Raw genomic sequence first — 24,465 nt, 5'->3', positions numbered from 1 at the left:
ATGTTAAACAACTTTACACCAAAAACAACAGGTCAATAGCCTGTTGTGCCCATTACCGTCAGGCTTGAAATTGTCATTTTCTGCTACCGTTAGCTTCATATTGGTTAAAATTTTACAGAGATTCTTCATATATCCTTATCATAATTCGTAAAATATCCTTATTGTGATTCGTCAGAGGTCTCAAATAATTATCTTTACCGTTCTTTTTGAAAAAATTTAACTTGATTCATCAAAATTCTTTTTGTCTTCTTAAAGAAAGTGCACATTTCATCGTCATGCACCAAAAATTACCGTCAATGTCATTTGGCAAGTACTACTCTTGCCTTCTAACTTGTCACATCTCACTTTTTATGGAGCCATCATTGGAGGAATAAAAAAGAATGGGAGACAACTCTTTCAAGATCAATACAAGGGGAAACAATTTAAACAGTTAATTACCTTTGAGATTTATGGTTTGTTTAGATCTATTGATACTACTCTTGCCTTCTAACTTGTCACACTCCCAAAGTTTTATGGAGCCATCATTGGAGGCTGTGGCAAAGTAGGAATGGTCACATGACACTTGGATTCTGAATAGGTTGAAAAATAAATATAACTTTCATAATACTTATGTTTTTTGCAACATCAAATTAGGCTACAATATAGTAGAAATGATCTCATGACACTACCTAGAAGCTTTAAATGATAGTAAAATATATATGAATGTCAGTTACAAAAACATATGCATTTTTTCTGTTCAAGATGTATGCAAAATTTTCCAAAAAATCTGTGAAAATTTACTGTTCCTCACCTTTAAATAAAAACTGCAGCAACCTTAATGAGACAACACCAGGGGTCCAGTTCCACATGCATGTATGTTTTGTATCTCTCTCCTATTATAGGAGCACCACCATGGATTATGGTGTAAAGGTGTATCATGCTGTATCAGTACCGATTAAATGTGAGTATTTGCCTGTCCAGTTTCCCACCAACGCCTTCAACTTTCCCCAATACAATAAGTGAAATGCAATAAAAGGGTCATTTCCATTCTCAATGTTTTGTACCATAGTTTCTAGTTGTAGTGAGAAAACCAGGACGGGTTCAAACATAAAGATTTTGAAATCAGAGAAAACTTTATCAGATGACAATACATATACTGAAAATAAGGAGTACCGGTAAGTACTATAATTCAGTAAAGTACCTGCATTCCAATTTTTATTTTAGCAGCCCATTATTCTATATTCTTTTTTGAAGGGCCATTTTTTTGTGGTCTTGACCCAATGCATACTACCTATTATCTATAACGTAAACTCAATCCAGGCCTTCATAAATACCTATTTATACTCCCTCTGTGCTCATGTAAATGAGCAACCAGTAAACCTTTAGGTCTCCAGTTTGACAATGGAGGCTGACTTTCCCATGGTGACAAATCATCGATCAGTAAGTCCTTGGACAGGATCTCATCATTATATCTGTCTCTCTGTTGGTGTACCAAGTTCCTTAACTCCAGTTTGCAGGGATTGTACCGTGCTGATCAAAATAGACACAAGTGACTATGAAATCTGTCACCTTTGTTGTTTTTTTATTTCAAAATTTAGAAAATTTAAATCATATCAAAAAGAATAAGCACTTTAAAATGAAAGTATTTTAATTTGAATATCCAGTAACACTAAAATAAGATCTTCTAATCCTTTGAGAGTACCTGAGAACATCCCAGATTCCACACCACATCTTCCTATATCTATTTAGTTGTTGTGGTTTGTAAACTGTTGTTTGTCTTTTGGATGTTTTTTGTATCTTGCCATAGCATTATTGGTTTGTCATTGACTTAAGAATTTGAAAATTCATTTGGTGTCTTCCTTTTCCAAACTTCTTTAACACTTCTGTTATACAAACATTGATTTGTATTTTCAGTGATACCACTGATTGTTTCCCTTTTCTTAAAATTATTTTATTTAAACAGTTGGGTTTACCATAATGGAAACTTTTAATTTATGATTTCAATTCATTTCTGCATTAAAGTTGAGGTGTGGAAAATTAAAAACTGAGATGTTTTTACTCAGGACTTCACAAGAAATGCAACTTCAACGTCACGAAAATTACTGTGGATTCATTTTTAAAAAATCTAAAGTTTGTAGATATTTGAATTGAGGTATTGCCAAAGTCTGCATAAATGCCAATAAAACTTTTTTACTTTTTTGAGCATTCAAATTTGTGGTTTACTAATACCCGAGATATCCACTAAAATTGGTGTCAAACGAATAATAATGAATCTACAGTACTTCAGTTTTGTAAGATGAAAAGGATCCTTAATGCACCTATTCTACTAACATGATTTTGCCCCAACATTAAGATCCCTTAAAATTTACGACCATGATTTCATTCATATCAAAATTGAAAACCCTAGTGGTTCCCCTTGACAGAACTCACTCAAACTTACTAGCCATAATTTTGTTCATATCTTGAGTAATTGCCCCAATTGTTCCCCTTGCAAGAGTGCCTTCTGGAATAGATATCTGTCCCTGTGACATAGTAACAAAGCTCCCAGAGTTTGAGGATCCTTGGCTTGTTAGTGAAGTTGTACTGGAACTAATCTTTTTCTCCTGTAATTCGGCCTTGACAATTGACTTGGATTTTGGCGAGTCTGTAGCGGAGCTGGAATCACTGGATCCAAACATACTCTTCCATTCTGGATTCTAAAAAAAAAACAAAAAAAACCATTTGATTCTTAAATTGCCAATTTTACTACACAAATAAACTTATGGAATATTCTTGTAGTATACGTTTGTATTACAACGATTTTCATTTTGCATCTAGGTTCTATTAAGAGGGAAATGATAATAATTGTTGACATGACTGATAGTTTGTTGGTGTTTATTTGCTTGGCCATATTGAAAAGGCCAGGTTTTAACAGTTGACGAAGCTAGATATACCTGATAGAACTGCAAAACCTTTGCAGGAACACCGGCAATCCTAGGCAATTAAGATGAGATAGAACAAAACAGGATCAAAACAAATTGTGAATGCATAGAAAAGAGATATAGTTCCTTACATTTTCTACATTAATTTCATGAAAAAAGACATTTGCCAAAGTAATATAAAAGTAACTAATCAAAGAATTCAAACATTCGTGAATTAATGTGTTGTTCGGTCACGAGTTAAATATTATTCTCTATTTGAATTCTTTGATTAGCCATTCTATAATTAATAAATTACATTGGAAATATAAGATCTTTTGAAATATCTATACTAATTTTGAAAATTTTAATTATCATATAGCAAAATAGTGAATGTTAGAAATGATGAGTGAAAATAAATCTGTAAAATCAAAATAGGAAATTAACAGACCTGGGCTGATATGTATAAAACCAATTAAGTTAAAATATTCAATCATAGTAATCATTTATCGTAGGATACATGTATGTAGAAAAATCCGCCTTTCAGAAACAAATCTTATCTGAAGTTGTGTAATGCATATCAGCCCTCAAACTTAAAAAAACAGTAATTAAATTTACAAACTTAAACTTACCATAGAACTTGATGTCTGACTATCTAATGTTTGTTGTTTCTTCTTTCCACGACTAAAATGAAGATAAGTTATCATGAAAACTGCTGCAGTAGATTGTGATTTTGCAAAGCATTGTAAATTTTGAAATTTTTGACAGGTTGATTTATTTTGGTGATTTAAAGGCGTAAACAATTTGTGCATTGATTGAATACATGTACATAAACTTAAAACACCCCTATCACATTAATATTGTTGTTTGGTACTCATTTTTGAACCAGTCCATATAAACTTCGGTAAAGTAGCAGCCAATCCTAACTTTGGTCGTATACCAGTCAATTTGTAACCAGCCTTGGTGGGGAACTAGTCAATACTAACCTTGGTGGGGAACCAGTCAATATAAACTTCGGTAAAGTAGCAGCCAATCCTAACTTTGGTCGTATACCAGTCAATTTGTAACCAGCCTTGGTGGGGAACCAGTCAATACTAACCTTGGTGGGGAACCAGTCAATACTAACCTTGGTGGGGTACCAGTTGATCCATCCATTTTAGAATCTTTACTTCTCTCCAGTTCAGCATGCCTCCTTGTAACAGCTCTTACACTGATGACATTTATTTCTCCAGGTCTATTCATCTCTTCGCCATTCCTTGGTTCATTTTCAGATGATCTGCAAGTAATTTTTTGTTAGTTTTTAAAATAAAATTAGGATATCCTTATTCTTATATAGCAATAGATGTTGGTGTTCAAAACAAGAATATGCATGGATAAGACACCATGCCACACTTGCTCTACCATTTACCTTGTTCAGTAACCATTAAATCAGGGTAAAAACTGTAATTTTGGCATATAACTTTAAAGTTCACATCATAATGAACATGTATACTAAATTTCAGCTTGATGTCACTACAAATAAGTGTTAAACAACCTTGACCAAAATTTTTCACCTCATACAAGAATTGCAAATGGACAGACGAACAAAACAACAGATGGACACACAGAATACATTTGAAGATGAAGTTGATTGAGAAATATATAAACATGTCTAAAAATTATCTGCTTTATTTTATGGACCAAAATTTTCAGAAACTGTATGTTTGCCACTCAAAATGTCAATTACTCCTTGTGGTACATGTTATATTTCAATGCATAAACTTTCCATGCATGGTTAAATTCCTGCATCTAAGAATCAGTTTGCCATTTTCAAACTTTTCACATGCATGGAGAATTCACACACATTTCACAGAGTCGTAAAATTATCCCCCAAAAATGTCTATGTAGACTCTACGGTATATAAATGACCTAGTCAAAAGTTCCCTTACCTACTTCAGATATAATTGTGAATATCCAAACCAGGGTGAAGGTTGGCGCCTGTTAAAACGTTTAAACTTGATGCTTTTGATTGCAACTGTCCTAAGTCAGAAACCTGTTGTTCAGTTGTTGTCGTTTGGTGATGTGAATCATAAGTGTTTCTCATTTCTCTTTTTATATAGATGAGACTGTTGGTTTTTCCTGTTTGAATGGTTTTACACTAGTCATTTTGTGGTCCTTCATAGCTGGCTGTTCAGTGTGAGCCAAGGCTCCGTTTTGAAGGCCATACTTTAACCTATGATTGTTTACGTTTTACACATTGTGACTTGGTTGGAGAGTTGTCTCATTGGCACTCATAACACATTTTCTTATTTCTAAATAGTTATTGCTGTATACAAAAAAATCAAAAACAGCTGATTAAGCAAAAACTGTACCCACATTAACTATGCAGGTGAAAAATTTGCCCTTCAAATGATCCATGTAGTACTTGCCACTTACCCAGCTCTGATTCTGTGAAGCTTGATTATGTAATCTTTCATTGCCTAAAAATATGAAAATTTCAATATTAAGTTAATTCAAAAGACAGTTTTAGCTTTGGTACAAATGTGGTAAGAAAGTCATTTGCCTTCAAACAAAGTCTGCAACACAGAACAAAACTATTGTAAATGAGTACAAAAGACAGCAATTTTTCTATCTCTTACTTGTTATTTTGGGTACTAGAAACTTAGCTTGCTGTGGTAGGGGTGCTAATTGGGGGGATCTGATCCCAGATTCTGCTTACTGTTTTGTCAGATTCCCGTATCCCGCTTATACTATGTACGTAAGCAATTCTCATTTTTTTGTAATTTCCCATGTCCCGCTAGACCTTATTTCCCGTTTTCACGTCACAATAATTTGACTTTCCCGTTTCAAGCTTACGAAGAATCAGTAATCCCGCGTCACGCTAAGACCCCAATGAGACCCACATGGTAATGTTCTTCTTTATAACACAAAAATAAATTTTAAGATTTCTCCTTTCCTGATTCAAAAAATAATATGATAAGTTGTTCTTCTTACATTTAATGATATATGTCTACTTTCACATGCCAGTCCAGAACCCTGATACAGCACCAGCTAGCTGTATCCCATACAGTACTTTGATAAAAACTATAATCCTTAGTTCACAACTGGCTTACATTCTGTATGCATGAGCCTGTCCCAAATCAGGAGCCTGTAATTCAGTGGTTGTCGTTTGTTGATGTGTTAAATATTTGTTTTTCGTTTTTGTACATAAATTAGGCCGTTAGTTTTCTCGTTTGAATTGTTTTACATTTGTCATTTTGGGAACTTTAGTTGTTGATTTCTGTGTCATTTGGTCTCTTGTTGAGAGTTGTCTCATTGGCAGTCATACCACATCTCCTTTTTTATATTTACAGGCAAAGATGTTAGAATCCCATACCCTTTTCCTGAAGAAGACCTACCAAATTAGACTTATTTATACTGAGTTTGTAATAACATGTGCAACACGGCGGGTGCCACATGTGGAGCAGGATCTGCTTATTCTTCCAGAGCACCTGAGATCACCACAGTCTTTAGATTTCTATGTTGTGTTTTGTGTACTGTTTTTAGTATATTGGTCTTTTTCTTTTTCAGTCATGGTGTTGTCAGTTTATTTTCGATTTATGAGTGTGAATGTCCCTCTATTATCTTTCGCCCATCTTTTAGACCAACCACATTCAGTATGTGGCTGCCTTAAGTCTGGAGCAGGTATTTCAGTGTTTTAATACATTGGTTGCAGTCTAACACGTTTGTTTTCCTTTCATTGTTTTGTAAATAAATCAGGCTGTTGGTTTTCTTATTTGAATATTTTACATTGGACATGTGGAGGTCTTTTACAGCTTATCATACAGTATGGGATTTTTCATTGTTGAAGGCCATATTGTGAGGTATAATTGTTTTTATCCTCCTCATTTGAACTCTAGTGGATAGTTGTCTTATTGACGATTTTACCATGTCTCCCTATTTCTATCATGTTGTCTTCAATTAAACAAATGTATTTTAAGTCAATCTTACCAGAACTTTATCTTCGTGTTCTTCAGCCATACCTAGTGATGACAACTTCCTGAATATCTAAATAAATAAAATAAAAAGATACAATTTCACTTAAATTTAGTCCATTGCTATTATGGAGAAAAAATACTCTATTAAGTAGTGAAATTTTGCCACCATCAAATAGCCTGCAAATCTACAATAACAATATGCTTATATCTCCTTTATACTGTAAATTGAAAAATTATTATGATGTTTTTATTATTGTTAACTAGAGGCTCTAAAGAGCCTGTGTCGCTCACCTTGGTCTTGTGCATATTAAACAATGGACACGGATACATTCATTAAATAATTGTGTTTTGGTAATAGTGATGTGTTTGTAGATCTTACTTTACTGAACATTCTTGTTGCTACAATTATCTCTATCTATAATGAACTTGGCCCAGTAATTACAGTGGAAAATATTTTCTAAAAATTTACAAAAATTTATGAAAAATGTTAAAAATTAACTATAAAGGGCAATAACTCCTTAAGGGGTCAATTGACTATTTTGGTCATGTAAACCTATTTGTAGATCTTATTTTGCTGAACGTTATTGCTGTATACAGTTTATCTCTATCTATAATAATATTCAAGATAATAACAAAAAACGGCAAAATTTCCTTAAAATTACCAATTAAGGACAGTAACCTAACAACGGGTTGTCCGATCCATGTGAAAACATCAGGGCAGATAGATCTTGACCTGATAAACAATTAAACCCTGTCGGATTTTCTCTTAATGCTTTGGTTTTTGAGTTATAAGCCAAAAACTGCATTTTACCCCTATGTTCTATTATTAGCCGTGGCAGCCATTTTGGTTGATTGGCCAGGTCACGCCACACATTTTTTAAACAAGTTACCCCAATGATGATTGTGGCCAAGTTTAGTTTAATTTGGCCCAGTAGTTTCAGAGAAGAAGATTTTTGTAAAAGATTTCTAAGATTTACGAAAAAATGGTTAAAAATTGACTATAAAGGGCAATAACTCCTTCAGGGGTCAACTGACCATTTTGGTCATGCTGACTTATTAGTAAATCTTACTTTGCTGAACATTATTGCTATTTACAGTTTATCTCTATCTATAATAATATTCAAGATAATAACCAAAAACAGCAAAATTTCCTTAAAATTACCAATTCAGGGGCAGCAACCCAACAACAGGTTGTCTGATTCATCTGAAAATTTCAGGACAGATAGATCTTGACCTGATAAACACTTTCACCGCATGTCAGATTTGCTCTTAATGCTTTGGTTTTTGAGTTATAAGCCAAAAACTGCATTTTACCCCTATGTTCTATTTTTAGCCATGGCCGCCATCTTGGTTGGTTGGCCGGGTCACGCCACACATTTTTTAAACTAGATATCCCAATGATGATTGTGGCCAAGTTTGGTTTAATTTGGCCCAGTAGTTTCAGAGGAGAAGATTTTTGTAAAAGATTACTAAGATTTACGAAAAATGGTTAAAAATTGACTATAAAGGTCAATAACTCCTAAAGGGGTCAACTGACCATTTTGGTCATGTTGACTTATTGTAAATCTTACTTTGCCGAACATTATTGCTGTTTACAGTTTATCTCTATCTATAATAATATTCAAGATAATAGCCAAAAACAGCAAAAATTCCCTAAAATTACCAGTTCAGGGGCAGCAACCCAATAACGGGTTGTCGGATTCATCTGAAAATTTGAGGGCAGATAGATGTTGACCTGTTCAACAATTTTACTCCAGTCAGATTTGCTCTAAATGCTTTGGTTTTTGAGTTATAAGCCAAAAACTGCATTTTACCCCTATGTTCTATTTTTAGCCATGGCGGCCATCTTGGTTGGTTGGCCGGGTCACGCCACACATTTTTTAAACTAGATACCCCAATGATGATTGTGGCCAAGTTTGGTTTAATTTGGCCCAGTAGTTTCAGAGGAGAAGATTTTTGTAAAAGTTAACGACGAGGGACGACGACGGACGACGGACGCCAAGTGATGGGAAAAGCTCACTTGGCCCTTCGGGCCAGGTGAGCTAAAAATGTGACAGGGTTGTTATCGCAATAATTAAAACTCACATTTTGAATTTTTTAAATAGAATTTTTTTTTAATATCGCAAAAATTATAAAATGGCATCTAAGTAAAAAATGACATAGTCGCAATAATATATGCACACAATAATTTCTGAATTTACAATGACTTTAAATGAGATTAAACCAATCTTCACCTTATCAATTTTAAATCAGACATCGAACATTTTTTAAATCAGCTCTTCTGTTAAATAGAGTTGAAAACATTTTAAAAGACTTTGGTAAAGACTTACAGTTTTAAAAGTTTTACCAAACAAGAATGTGTCCATGGTACACAGATGCCACACTCCCACTATCATTTTCTATATTCAGTGGACAGTGACATTGCGGTAAAAACTCTAATTTGGCATTAAAATTAGAAAGATCATATCACAGGGAACAAGTGTACTAAGTTTCAAGTTGATTGGACTTCAACTTCATCAAAAACTACCTTGACCAAAAACTTTAATCTGAAGCGGGACAGACAGACAAGCGGATGGACACATGAAAGGATGAACAAACGAACAAATGAATGGACGCACTGACCGAAAAACATAATGCCCCTCTACTATTGTAGGTTCGGCATACAAATATTAAATAATTACTGTAAATTCAGAAATTGTTGTGATGTTTTTATTATTGCGAAATATGCGACAGGGTTATAATCGCAATAATTTAAAATTGCATTTTGAAATTTAGTATATAACTTAGGCCACACCAATTTGATTTATAGTTCTTTGGACAGAAGCTCCAAAAAATATGGGGCGAGTGAGTTAAATTTTTTTTTATTGTAAAAAATTCTTGAAAATGAGTTTTGTTGAGAAGGGTGATCTACAAGTGGAGCGAGCGGTATAATTTTTTTTTTAAATTGTGCAATTTAGAAATTAGAAATTTATGTACATGTTAAAACTGGGTAACTTCAAAGAAAAAGGAAGAGAAACATGATCTTATGCATATAATTTGATGTATTTGTGCCTGTTGTACAGTCTATACCATACCCAACTTTCTGGTTCGCTTTGGTTTAGTACAATTTTCACTATTTTCGTCAAATAAGCTTTAACTGCTTAATTTTATTCAAATTTACACATGTGTATATATTAAGGAGGCAAAGTGTACAAAGTTTACCAAGAGGACATATGGTAGATAATAAATTTTTGACCTTTTATTAACAAATTGATTAATCACATGTGCGTTTTAATTCATTAGAGCAATGTATGCACAAGAAAAACGTCTACGAGAAAAAAAATGTCAAGGATAAACTAATTTTGAAGCGGTATGCGGCCCAAAAATTTGTGAAAGCGGTAATTATTTTTTTTATCGAAAAGTCAATTTCTCCAAAACAGGAGCGGGAAAATCCAAAGAACTATTAATCAAATTGGTGTGGCCTTAAATAGGATTTTTCTCAATATTGCAAAAATAAAAATTGCATATTAATCTATAATGACAAAATCGCTATAATAAATGCACGCGATAATTTCTGAATTACCAGTAATATCTACCTGTGACATGCTTTCGTCCATTTCTGAGTATGTAACTTTATTTCTGTAAACTTTTCTCATATATTGTCTTTCTTGTAATGTATCAAATAGTCTTCCCAGCAGGTTAGATTTAAGTATATAATCAAATACCTTTCGAGGGACTGAGCCTTCTAGAGCATTTAACAAATAAACCTGAAATGGTAGAATGGTATTAATGTAAAATCAACCATAAGTTCACAATATACATTGTCAGAAAATATAAATTAATTTGTACAAGCTTTAGAAACAGAAAGAATAGCGGGGCTCACCTAATTTATATAAGCATAAAAACTAACACAACACAGTATCAACTAAGACAAAACAATTGGTACAAAAATAAAAATGATAAACATTGACATCTTGGGTTTCATTTTGGGTTGAAAACTGCTCAAAGCACTTTTGAATTATGTCCAAAAACTGGAAAATCACCACTTTTTAAGAATAAAATCCCATAACTATTGAACGTAAAATTAAAATTATAATAATCAAAACTCAAAAGGGAGCTTACGTTAATAGATATATATAAACAATTAACCAAAGTTTCATGTAAACTGCACAAAGCATTTTTGAGTTATTGTCCTAAAACTGGAAAATCACCCTTTTTTAATGAGAAAACCCCATAATAGCAAACTTAAGATCTAAAATTCATAAAAATCAAAAGGGAGCTCACGTCAATAGATATGAACAATTCGCCAAAGTTTCATGCAAATTGGTTAAATGGTTTTTGAGTTATTGTCCGACATGTTGACGATGGATAGAAGAATGGACGGACAACAGTATACCATTATCATCCTGTCACGGGCGTATAAAAACTATCTTTCAGAACGAAAAAATATCAGACTAATAGTGAAATAGAGACTAACCTCCTTGTTGATTTGTAGAACAGATTTATTAAGGAAGACCTGTACTAGTGGTAACAATTTACAGTGTATGTCAGCAATGTTAAATGTTTTAGCTACGGCAGAAATAAATCCCACAGCTCCTTGTCTGATCCATATACCCTGAAAATAGACACAAAAGTGTAAATAAATTATTGCATTATTTACAATGAATAATTGTAATCTCCCGGGCCCCTAGTCTGATCCATATACCCTGAAAATAGACGCAAAAGTGTAAAATAAATTATTGCATTATTTACAATGAATAATTGTAATATCCCGGGCCCCTAGTCTGATCCATATACCCTGAAAATAGACGCAAAATATAGAATAAATTATAATATTATATACAATGAATAAACATGATTTTCCCAGTAAAATAAATTGGATAATTTCACTCTTTTGACAGTATACAACATTGGGTGTTGTCAAGACACTGGCAATGACGATGCATAACAAAATTGAGAATGTTTTGAAAAAAATATAGTTTTTTTTTTTTCTTCTTTATTTCCATTAAAAGGTCCATGGTCAAGGTAATAAAAACAATAACTAATCAAAGAATTAAAATATCGAAAAATATTCAACTCGTAAACAACACTGATAATCAATTTAGGCACATTCATGAATTAATGTGTTGCTCGGTCATTCATTGAATATTTTTCTATATTTAAATTCTTGGATTAGTTATTATACAAATATTCATTGGAGAATTTGTTTTGATGGCAGATCATTGATATATGTCCTGGTGTACTGTTGTAAATTCCTGGGTGTTGCTGTTGTTATCTAATGGTTTACATGTTGTAATGTACTGTTATATTATTAATTTATGTATTTCTCTGTGCTGAGTGTTCTTGCGTTTGTTTGTACTGTATTCCTGTCATGTAGTATTGTCATTTTAACGATATTTTTTAACATTGCCATATAGCAGGAGGTTTAGCTAGCCATAAAGTCAGGTTCAACCCACCATTTTTTATCAAAATGTCCTGTACCAAGTCAGGAATATGGCAGTTGCTATCAATAAGTCTGTTTCTATGTATGCAAGTGTTTGCTTTTGTTGCAGTTCAGTGTTTCTATTGTTCTGTTGTTGTCCTCTTATAGCTGATGTGTTTCCATTGGTTCTAGTTTGTAACCCGGATTTGTTTTCACTTAATCGATTTATGACTATTGTTGTATACTTCTGACTTTATTTAATCACAAGTTTTTTAGACCTAATAAGATTTCGAGGTGGACATATTGTATAGACACAGGTCTATTTGTCAACGACTACAATTTTTTTCAACAAAAAATCTTACGCTTGAAATTGATTGCAAGTTATACGGAAAATTTACAAGTATCTTTACTCTTAAAGATATTTTGTGAAAAGAGCCGCTGGCCTCATAATAACTGTTATTTTTTGTCCATTGAGTTGATGTCTTATTGTGGTAAATTTCCACATCTCCTTTTCATATTTTTATTTTTTTTTTGGTTTGAATCTTCCTGAATATATTTTTGTGTGTTTTTACTCAGCATAAAAGCCTATTTGAACTTTGTTCAACATTTAAATTTGTAGTATTCCTTTCTCCACAAAATCCGAGAATATTATAACCCATCAAATAATGATTTATCCACAATATACCTGTTTGTTATTTATTAAGAAAGCACAAAGATTTTGTAGGTTTCAAGCAATTAGAATGCACATTTACACAGCCATGTTTTTTTCCCCAAGTGAGTAGTCTCTCTTAGTAGTAATATATGACATAATCAAGCTTATAATGGAATGTCACACAAATATCTCTACTACAAGGTGGTCTAAGTGACCTACTTACAAAATGTGCCAGATTGAGATGGTCTATGTGACCTACTTACAGAATGTGCCAAAAATGGGACAACTTCCTGTAGAAATTCATGCAGCATGGTTTTAGGTAGGAGTCCTAACTCTGTCAGGGACTGTAATGTTCTCAGAGTACGATATACAACAAATTCCTCTGTGTCATTCAATCCCTAAAATTATAGAAAACACTTTTCAAATATTATGTGACATCACTGAATAATAATTATCACCTATTTTGTACTATTCATCAGCAACATGAGGGGTGCCACATGTGGAGCAGGGTCTGTCCACTCACTAGGAGCACCTAAGATCTTTATTTTTTGGGGTCCTTCTTTACTTTCTTTTTAAAGATTTAATTATCTGTATGATATGTTCAGGCTCTTTCTTATTTAGTAGTCTCACAATAAAAAAAAACCTGCTGACTAGAAGGATTTTTAATTTTAGTTTCTTGTGTATATTTTGAAGTTTTGTATGACTTCTATTATCATTGAACTAGTATACATTTTTGTTTAGAGGCCAGCTGAAGCAAGTCTCTGAGTGTGGGAGTTTCTCGCTGCATTGAAGACCCATTGGTGGTTTTCGGCTGTTGTCTGCTGTTTGATTGGGTGGTTGTCTCTTTGACCCATCACCTTTTCCATTCTCAATCTTATTATTTCAATTTTAATCCCTTAAGACTTAGTAACGAAAGGCAATCATATAAGCAGATCCTGCTCCACATGTGGCAACCGCCCTGTTTCTCATATAAGTGACAACTTAATCTGGGTAAACCTAACAAAAATCTAATCTTAACATAATCTTCAGTTGCTAAATAAATTTGGGTTGGACATGAGACAGTTTAAAGCATACCTAAGCACTTGGAATCCCAGCAGAGGCGGATTTAGGACAGAGGGAAAATTAGGTTGATTATAAAGGGAATCACTGAAGCATGACGGAAGCCGGGCCCCCTTTTAGGCAGTCAGTAGGTCACCACTTTTGAAAATATCTGGATCCACCCCTGCCCAGCCTATGGATAGGTAACAAATACTTATTTTCACAATGAAAATTTAAAATAAGATCTAAAATTGACTCTTTCATGTGTACCATATGTTATAATGGAACAGTCCTATTACTTTTTTTGGTATTATATGTAATTACATTTGTAAATATCTCTTTATAACTTTAACATCTCCTATTTATACATGTATGTTTTATTGATATTATTTTCTTACCTGCTCCAACAAAGGTTTAAGTACTGGTGAACTCTGCCATCCAACATAGGCTGCCACACCAACTATGTTGTCGAAGAAAGATCCCCTCAACTTCCAATCAGTCTGAATAATAAAATAATGTCTATTTGCTTTTTGTGAATTGTTTTGTTATAAATTAGGCCTTTAGTTTTCTCAATTAAATTGTTTCATAATTTTCTAGTTGGGGTGTTTAAAGACTAAGCTGTCTATGCAGTATGGTTTTTTTCTCATTGTTGAAGACCTTACAGTTGCCTATAATTGTTTACATCTTTTGAACTTTGGTGGATTATTGTCTCTTTGGCAATCATATTCATCTCCTTATTTTCACACTGTAAACCAAATTATCTTTGTGTATAATTCATTTTGCGTTTAGCCCTTGAACAATGTTGAAGAAGATTATGCTGCAATAAATTTTTCATGGTTTTGCAATTGTATTTCAATGAGGAAAGCCTCAAGTTTAACATGTTTGTGACAATTTTGGTGTTCCACAGGGCTCAATACTTGGTCCCATTTTGTTTGTTTTGTTCATAAATGACCTTCCATTACACATCAAAAACTGCCATACAGACTTGTATGCTGATGACACAACTATGCATACATCAGGAAAGACTATTGGTGACATGCAATTAAAAGTACAAGATGATCTCCAATGTGTTGAAAAATGGTGTCATGAAAATAGCATGTTCATAAATTCAGATAAGACGAAATGTATGGTTATAGGTACAAGACAAAGGCTGCGTTTAAATCAAGCAGATCCAGTTCTAACTATTGAGAATAATATTCTTCAAAAATCATCAATTGAAAAACTTTTAGGTGTTAGAATTGACTCTAATCTGTCCTGGACAGGCCATATTAATTACTTATGTTCATCAATTTCATCAAGAATTTTTTTACTCTCTAAAATCAAGAAATTTCTAAATATTGATCTAAGAAAATTATTTTATAATCATTATGGTTATATTCTCCCACTGGTAGATTATTGTTGTATTATTTGGAGTGGTTGTGCTAAAAATGAGCTAGTCAGAATAATAAAATTGCAAAAAAGGGCTGCAAGACTTATTTTAGATGCTGATCCACTTTCATCATCAGCTCCACTGTTTAAACAGCTTGGATGGATGACAGTAGAGAATAGAATCTCATACCACAAATCAGTTTTGATGCATAAATGCCTTAAGAATGAAGCCCCTGTATATCTCACTGAAAAGTTTAAAGAAATGCCAGAAATAAACCAATATTGTTTGCGAAATGCCTCTTGCAAAAATTTACAAGTTTCAAAAGCCAAAACAGAGCTTTATAAGAAATCTTTTATTCATTCAGGATCTATTTTATGGAATAACTTACCAATATCCCTGAAAAAATCAACCTCAAGTACAAGCTCATTCAAAAAAGATTTTAAAAATTGTTTGATGGAACATTAAGAAGCTGTGCGTTTTTTATATGCATAATAATTTTCACACCCTTACTCAAACTTATGATATTGTTGATGCCAATACTATACATGTCATATATGAATTTGTAACTTTTACCTGTTTTGAAAATTGTATATTTCATAACAATTTTTTATTTCATTATTCATGTATGTGTGTCTGTTTGATATTTTGTAATTGTTTGTTATATTTCATTGTATTTCATGAGGGCCTCAGGGAAGATTAGCTTTACAGCTAACTGTGTAACCCTCTTTAAATAAAGAATTATTATTATTATTATTATTATAATTTTCAGTCACACATTATTTTCTTTAGTCATCTAGTTGGTTTACATAAAATTCTAGTACTGGCCTGACAATCAAAATTCTGAATTCCTCCAACCTGCTACATATATACTGTATGCTTAAATTTTAATTAGCAGGAACATATTATAAAAATATACTTTGGAAGATTCAGTGCAGGTGTTTTTAAATTCTTTAAACAATTCTGTATTCAGATTCCTCACCTTTCCAATGTTTTTGTATGAATGAAAATGTTTACTCTTTATCAATTAAGCTGCAAAGAAAACTGCTGTATATTCCAGAGAAGGTTGAAGTGCAGAGGGTGGAGCTAATTAAAGGTCACATCTGCACTGACCAATGAAATGAGCCAATTATACAAAAAATTGCATTATGTATAATAGATTACCTTGTCATTCAGGAATGTAATCATGTGTGACAACAGAACATCATTGGCTGAAATATATAAACAAACAATCATTGAACCGATGAATTATACTTTATGACCGCTGCTAAGTGAATAAAATAAAATAATAACAACATAAAGAGGTAGGAAGAATATAGTAATGAGACAATCAGTTGGCGATAACTCAGACTACTGTTTAAAATAAATTTGTTTGGTGTTGCCTACCCATGCCTTGTAAAGTTGGGTGGTAAGGTAGGGAATTTTCTCTTTGACAACAACATAAGTTACATAATTTAGACAAGAAAACAACATTAGAGCAGGAAAAAATCTTTTAAAATACGTAACCTGAATTGTGTCATAAATTTGTTCAAGTATGCTGCTTCTTAGATGGTAGGCAACATGAAACAATCTTAATTTTATTTTTGGCCTCAGACTTCCTCTTATAATAAAAACTTCCAAACATGTTTAAAGATGTGTTAAACACTGCTATTATATGACTGGTGAGGTCATGAACTTTGAAGCACATATGATCATTAAATTTCGGACTACACTGTATTACCTTTTTGTCTACCAAAGAATACACAGAGCCTGGTTATACCATTCTCCATCAATGCCTGCTTCACCATATTATCTGGGTCACTCAGTAAGGTCACGACCTTTTGTTGAATTGTCTCTTGTAATGATAACAGCTCCATATCGTAGCTTGCCTAGAAAGTGTAAAAAAAATTATGATCATCCTGTCTTTTGGTTATATAGGTTTTGTGTTGTAGGTAAAAAAAAACAGGTAAAAATGTCAAAAATAGGGGTACAGCAGTCAACATTGTGTTATCATCTTAATCACTATAAAAACAACAAATGTAACGAAGAAGCACAAAAAGGCATGCATCAAAATTAACATCCTCATATTGCTTATATTATACGATTTTCTTATAAATGAGATGTGCCAATGCTAATACAACTGGCCTACCACTAATGGTTCCCTCTGAACTGACCTAATCACATACTACTACATGTTAACAAAGCAAAATTTTCAAAGTCAATAAACCATGACTAAGGGGGCAAAGCCAATAATCTCCATGGAAATGAGATATGCCAATGCTTATATAACAGCATACCAAATGTCATTGATCTACCACAAGTGGTTCCCGATAAAATGACCTAATCACAAACTAATACAAGTAAAATAAGCAAAAGTTTCAAAGTCAATAGCCCATAACTGAGGGGACAGGGCCAAATCTTCATGGCAATGAGCTGTGCCAATGCTAATACAACTGCCTCTTGTGGTTCACTATAAAATAGACCTAATCACAAACTAATATATTGTTGACGCCTCCTTAATTGATGATGCCAAAAACATCATACCTATGTCTAGCTTATTATCTCTGTCAAGCGAGACAAAAACTGTCAATGTGATTATTTTTGCAATTTGAATACAAAAACTTTTTTGTGTACAGTTGTGGTCCAAACATCCCCCACCCCAAAATCATCCTGATGACCTGTGTGAGTAAAACTGAGCACAGAGATATAGGCAAAAGGGAAAGGTAATATAGGCAAAAGAGAAGGGTGATATAAGCAAAGGGAAGGGTGATATAGGCAAAGGGAAGGGTGGTATAGGCAAAAGGGAAGGGTGATATAGGCAAAAGGAAGGGTGATATAGGCAAAGGGAAGGGTGGTATAGGCAAAAGGGAAGGGTGATATAGGCAAAGGGAAAGGTAATATAGGCAAAAGAGAAGGGTGATATAAGCAAAGGGAAGGGTGATATAGGCAAAGGGAAGGGTGGTATAGGCAAAAGGGAAGGGTGATATAGGCAAAAGGAAGGGTGATATAGGCAAAGGGAAGGGTGGTATAGGCAAAAGGGAAGGGTGATATAGGCAAAGGGAAGGGTGATATAGGTAAAGGGAAGGGTGATATAGGTAAAGGGACGGGTGATATAAACCAAGGGAAGGGTGATATAGGTTGATATATACCTGGAATATTGTGCTGTCTGTTTCTTCCTCTTCTTTCTCCTCTAGATCACTTCTCTGCATCATTTCTAAAACCCTGTAAAATATAGTACTGTGCTAAGCATTGCCATTTTTATTATGAACTGTTATTTCTTAGCCTCTAAACTTGTAAAGTTTTCTAGGGAAACAAGTGTCTAGCCTTCTTAATGACATTGGTCAGCCTTAAACAATTTAGTCATTGTGTATTCTATGCAGAAGGACCCTGATCATAAAACCCTTCTTATGTGTAATAAATCAGACCCTGATCATAATACCCTTCTTATGTGTAATAAATCAAACAGCAGTTTATGCTTTCTTTTTAAACTAATCATTGTATACAGTGGTATGTATGAGTGTCAATGAGAAACCATCCATTCAAGCCACAATTTGTAAAAGAAAACCAGTCAAAGTATGATTTTCAACACTGTCTGGTTCACACTAAACAGCAGACCATATAAGGTGCCTAAAAAGTTACTACTGTATTCTTAGCATAATATTTAACTGACTTGTGACTTACTTGAGACCTGTTTCAGCCAGTTGTGCAATGTTTTCAGCATATGCAGCTCTCACCATAGCTGATGGATCTTGTGTCAGATTTGACTGGAATGAAGAGAGTAAAACTGTGGTACAAAGAAATGTTATTTTAACAAACACATACTGAAAATTCAGAAATTATTGCGAGGTTTTTATTATTGCCAAAAATGCTACTGCTTTGTAAACACAATATTTTAAACTCCCATTTTGAAATATTTTATATAAAAAAATGTTTATAAATAAAGCTGTTAGTTTTCTCGCTTGAATTGTTTTACATTGTCTTATCTGGGCCTTTTATAGCTGACTATGCGGTATGGGCTTTACTCATTGTTGAAGGCCGTACAGTGACCTATAGTTGTTAAGGTCTGTGTCATTTTGGTCTCTTGTGGACAGCTGTCTCATTGGCAATCATACCACATCTTCTTTTTTATATATAAACAATTTTTCACCAAATCGTAAAAATTAAAATCGCATTTAAGACTAAAATGACAAAATCGCAATAATAAGTTCACTCAATAATTTCTGAATTTACAGTACATCAAATTTACTGAATTTATATATTTAAATTAAATTTGAATACCATAACCTCATATCAAGCTGCTAGCTATTTAAATAAAGCGTACATTTTTTTCATGTGATCTTGATAAAGTCATTCTCATAAATGGAGAATAAAGCCTGGGATAATATATGCACTATTGTAACACCATTGTAACATTATTCTTAAATCAAAACAGATTTCACAACTCACATTACATTTGTTATATCATTCACATAAGTGGAGAATAAGTTAGGAGGTAATGTACACCCTTGCTTCACACCTTTTTGTAACATTATTCTTAAGCAGTAAACATTTCACCTCTATTCACAGTACATATGGTATAGCCCTCATTTCATTTAACATACTATGAATATGTAGTAGTTTTGAAGAAGGGTCATAAACGTTTTGAGAAATGGTTGCTATATAAAATTTTAAGATTTTTAATAGTGTTCTCCTTTTAAAAAGTATATGCTAAATACTTTAAATCCATGCTTACTTGTACTAAAATATTTGACAAAACATAAAATTCATAATCAATTTCTTTAAGTCATACCAAATAATTCTGATATTAGAAATGACCTTCACCTGCTCTTGAGTTGAAACTTAACAAGCATGATATTATAACTGAACTTCACCTGCTCTTGAGTTGAAACAAAACAAGCATGATATTATAACTGAACTTCACCTGCTCTTGAATTGAAACAAAACAAGCATGATATTATAACTGAACTTCACCTGCTCTTGAGTTGAAACAAAACAAGCATGATATTATAACTGAACTTCACCTGCTCTTGAATTGAAACAAAACAAGCATGATATTATAACTGAACTTCACCTGCTCTTGAGTTGAAACAAAACAAGCATGCTAACATGTATAATAGCCCTGCCCCATATATACTATATGCATGCGCCTGTCCCAATATAACCCTGTCACATGCTGTATGCATGTGTCTGTCAGAACCCTGAAATTCAGTCGTTGTTATTTGTTGCTGTGTTACAGAATTGTTTTGTTTATTGTTTTGTTTATAAATTATGCTGTTAGTTTTCTTTTTTTATATATATCATTTGGGACCTTTTATAGCTGAGTATGTGGTATGGGCTTTGCTAATTGTTGCTGTAGCTGTTAATTTCTGTGTCATTTATACCTTGAGAAGAGTTGTCTCAAAGACAAACCAAACCACATCTTTTTTATACCGTAATCAATTTAAATATCAACATTTCAAAAATTAATCTCCAAATATTCATATAAATTGATTTAGAAAAATTACTTACCAGTGAAGGGAAAATGTATTCTGGGAAAATGTTGGCATCACTGTTAAATATAAAATAAAATTATTTATTATGACAATGTGAGCTGATTCTCGATTAAAAAATTAAATTGATTTTTTTTTTAATCTTTGAAATCCACACAGTCATTTTCTAAAATTTCAACTCCTTTAGTCAAAGTTGACATTAGATGGATACAGATATATTATGTTTTGGTCGTTTATGGTCATATAGATCTGTTTGGGTTCTTATACATCTTTAGAATCCAAATATTAGGCATTGAACATTCTTGATGAAGGTAAATCCAGAAAATCACTTTCGATACATAAAAGTGTTGTTTTTATATTTTCTAATCATATTAGATGTATTTTAATGGAAAATAATAATTAAAATTGCTCTGTGTGTTTTTTATTGTTTCGTTGGTATATTCAACATCTTCAAATTTTGATAATGACAAGCAGATGTATTTTTTTCTCTATAAGTTTGATTTATGGAAAAAAATACCATTAATGAAAATGTGTCTTGAATTTCAGCAACGAAATCTATATTAAAATAATATTTACCTTCGAGGTACAGATTTTATGGTTTTCAGACACTGTGTTATTACTCTTACAAGCTCTGCTCTTACACGAGGAAAGTGGTCGTTTGCAAAATGCAACTGAAATGGACAAAATGTAATAAATGCAATTACTCTTAAATTAAAATAACTTTATAATGGAAAAAAGTCATTTTTATATGAACTCTGAGGAAAATTCAAAACAGTAAGTCCCTTATCAAATGGCAAAATCAAATGATAAAACACTTTAAACGATGGGACAACAACTGTCATATTCCTGACTTGGTACAGGCATTTTCAAATGTAGAAAATGATGGATTGAACCTGGTTTTATAGCGCTAACTTGTATGACAGTCGCATCAAATTCCATTATATATATACAATGATGTGTGAACAAAACAGACATAATAGGTAAATTTGTCAAAATAGGGGTACAGCAGTCATCACTGTGTCACAATCTTAATTTGAACAAAAACAAATAAATATTTAAAAAAAGAAGCACAAATAGCATCTATTAAATTTAACAAACCACATTCATTGCTTATATATGTTATTAAATCAAGACCATCGTGTATTATTTGTGAAGTTGATATGAAATATTTATCAACAAAGTCTTGGTACCTTCTGATGAACTTTTTTTAGAAAAAGGACGAGACATTCTTTAGTTTAAACATATTTATTTACAGTGGATTGGGAAACAAGTTTTGCAACTTATATTAATCCATTTCCACTTCGCGGGTGCGAGTGCTGCCTTGTAGCAGCATTAGCCTACTCTTTTTCGAAATCTACAAGGATGTCTTTAACGTGAAAGAGATATGGCTCTCTCTTAACACGGGTCAGCCATTTATCGTCCCCTTCCGACGGACTATCATCGTTTCCTCAAGACCATACTCGCAGATGGTGTCAAGGGAGAGCCGAAAATTGAGTTCCTGAAATTTTCATCCCAAACGGGAATCGAACCTTCTTTGACATACCCCTGGTTCATCAACTTTCTGCTCAGCGCTGGTGACATTTTACAAAGTCTGAATAGGAGCTGCAAGCTCTTGAATATCTAATAAGTTGGGAAATGTATATCCAATATGCAGGAGAAGTTGGTATATTGCTACTAAAGTGGGGGAAATTGATAATTTCAAAATTAAAATCATCTCATTTGTCATAGATTCTGGTACTGTGATGACTTTTTATGTCAAATTCGAGGTTAAAGTCTAGAAATGAGGCGGAGGAAACCGTGTCTGTCGTCTCTTTATTTTCTAGTTCTGGGGGATATATTAATGGAACCCAATCAGAAAAGTTTGGATTGTCAATGGAAAGAACATCATCAATATATCAGAAAGTGAATTTAAATAATCTGGCTTCTTTGATCTTCTTGTTTATGACAAGTGTCTGAAGGATCTCCAATCTATATGAAAATAAGAAGAGGTCAGTAAGGAGAGGTGCACAGCTTGTTTCGAAAGAATGTCAAAAATTAATAGAAACTGTTTTTAACAGTGAGCTTGAAAATAAAGTAGTTATATAGAGCCAAAAAGTAGTCAATTCATTCCAAACATTAAGGAGTCTTGGTGGCCAAGTTGTCTAAGACTAAATTACTTCATTTACAGTGAGGTAGTTAGGTGCTTAAAGATACATAATCCTGGGTCAATAACTCTGTCAGAATTTATCATATACGAAAAAATTCTATTCAGCATAATATCTTTTGTTAGGTGCTAAGAGATAAATCATTCAGAGCCAATAACTCTGTCAGAACTTACCATATAAGGAACTATTCTATCCAGTATAATATCTGTAGTTAGGTACTTAGAGAAGTCTAATAGAAGTTGTAGAGCCATTATCTTAGTGTTAAAAAACTGAAATAAAAAAAACAATATGAATCATAGTGTATATCAATATATCATAATTATGTTGTTTTTAACACTTTAAAGGCTTCAGCCCACAATTATTCTTCACATTAGTTGCAATGTATTTTTTGGTAAAAGTCAAATTGAATAAAAAATTTGCACCGAATCAAATATGAAATAAATTTAACTGCTTATAGACCATTATCATGATTATTATTTGAATAAAATATGCTTGTCCCAGGACAATCGATCAATGTTTTTTTTTTCTTTTGAAAGCCATATTAACATGCCAATGAATAAAATGAAAGCTAATTTCTACCCTACTTTCATTTTGGCCAAATCATTATTTTTATTTGATACTTTTGCAAGAAGAAAGTCTTTTAGATTGTATGCTCTCCCTTTCAACAATATTTTTTTCCAAATGTTTTACTTATTTCAATATACAACAAGAGTGCACACGCTGAAATGTCTCGCCTTCTATACTAATCATTGATATTATGTTGATAGTCCTAGGTATAAAGCTAAGCTTTATTACAACTGTCACATAAACTTAACATTAACTTAGATAACTAAACAAAGACCAATGAACCTTGAAAATGAGGTCAAGGTCAGATGAAACATGCCAGGCAGACATGTACAGCTAACAATGCTTCTATACAACATATATATTTGACCCATTACTTATAGTTTAAGAAAAATAGACCAAAACACAAAAACTTAACACTGTGCAATGAACCGTGAAAATGAGGTCAGGGTCAAATAAAACCTGCGTGACTGACATAAAGATCATAAAATATTTTCATACACCAAATATAGTTGACCTATGGCATATAGTATTAGATAAAAAGCCCAAAACTCAAAAACTTAACTTTGACCACTGAACCATGAAAATGAGGTCAGGGTCACATGACATCTGCCCGCTAGATATGTACACCTTACAATCATTCCATACAACAAATATAGTAGACCTATTGCACATAGTATGAGAAAAACAGACCAAAACACAAAAATTTAACTATAACCACTGAACCATGAAAATGAGGTCAAGGTCAGATGACACCTGCCAGTTGGACATGTACACCTTACAGTCCTTCCATACACCGAATATACTAGCCCTATTGCTTATAGTATCTGAGATATGGACTTGACCACCAAAACTTAACCTTGTTCACTGATCCATGAAATGAGGTCGAGGTAAAGTGAAAACTGTCTGACAGACATGAGGACCTTGCAAGGTATGCACATATCAAATATAGTTATCCTATTACTTATAATAAGAGAGAATTCAACATTACAAAAAATTT

At 32.9% G+C, this 24,465-nt stretch overlaps 1 protein-coding gene across 4 annotated transcripts in view; it reads right to left on the bottom strand.

Moving 5' to 3' along the window:
* LOC143056712 (phosphoinositide 3-kinase regulatory subunit 4-like) overlaps positions 1 to 24,465 on the bottom strand; it is a 52,528-nt gene that overhangs the window by 9,891 nt on the left and 18,172 nt on the right. For all 4 annotated transcript variants that reach the window (XM_076229860.1, XM_076229859.1, XM_076229861.1 and 1 more), the window contains exons 11-28: positions 23,075 to 23,170; positions 21,334 to 21,428; positions 20,777 to 20,816; positions 18,950 to 19,032; positions 18,418 to 18,490; positions 17,010 to 17,157; positions 16,454 to 16,500; positions 14,322 to 14,423; positions 13,149 to 13,283; positions 11,289 to 11,426; positions 10,408 to 10,578; positions 6,846 to 6,902; positions 5,292 to 5,335; positions 4,003 to 4,152; positions 3,509 to 3,560; positions 2,420 to 2,675; positions 1,314 to 1,509; positions 439 to 569 (exon numbers count right to left, since the gene is read on the bottom strand). In XM_076229860.1, the coding sequence (XP_076085975.1) occupies positions 439 to 569; positions 1,314 to 1,509; positions 2,420 to 2,675; positions 3,509 to 3,560; positions 4,003 to 4,152; positions 5,292 to 5,335; positions 6,846 to 6,902; positions 10,408 to 10,578; positions 11,289 to 11,426; positions 13,149 to 13,283; positions 14,322 to 14,423; positions 16,454 to 16,500; positions 17,010 to 17,157; positions 18,418 to 18,490; positions 18,950 to 19,032; positions 20,777 to 20,816; positions 21,334 to 21,428; positions 23,075 to 23,170 (2,014 nt within the window). The remainder of the gene's footprint in view (positions 1 to 438; positions 570 to 1,313; positions 1,510 to 2,419; positions 2,676 to 3,508; positions 3,561 to 4,002; positions 4,153 to 5,291; positions 5,336 to 6,845; positions 6,903 to 10,407; positions 10,579 to 11,288; positions 11,427 to 13,148; positions 13,284 to 14,321; positions 14,424 to 16,453; positions 16,501 to 17,009; positions 17,158 to 18,417; positions 18,491 to 18,949; positions 19,033 to 20,776; positions 20,817 to 21,333; positions 21,429 to 23,074; positions 23,171 to 24,465) is intronic.

The sequence above is a fragment of the Mytilus galloprovincialis genome, chromosome 13 (genome assembly GCF_965363235.1).
Source record: "Mytilus galloprovincialis chromosome 13, xbMytGall1.hap1.1, whole genome shotgun sequence".
NCBI lineage: Eukaryota > Metazoa > Mollusca > Bivalvia > Mytilida > Mytilidae > Mytilus > Mytilus galloprovincialis.
The sequence above is the reverse complement of the archived record's forward strand: the minus strand, read 5'-3'. Positions and strand labels throughout refer to the sequence as shown.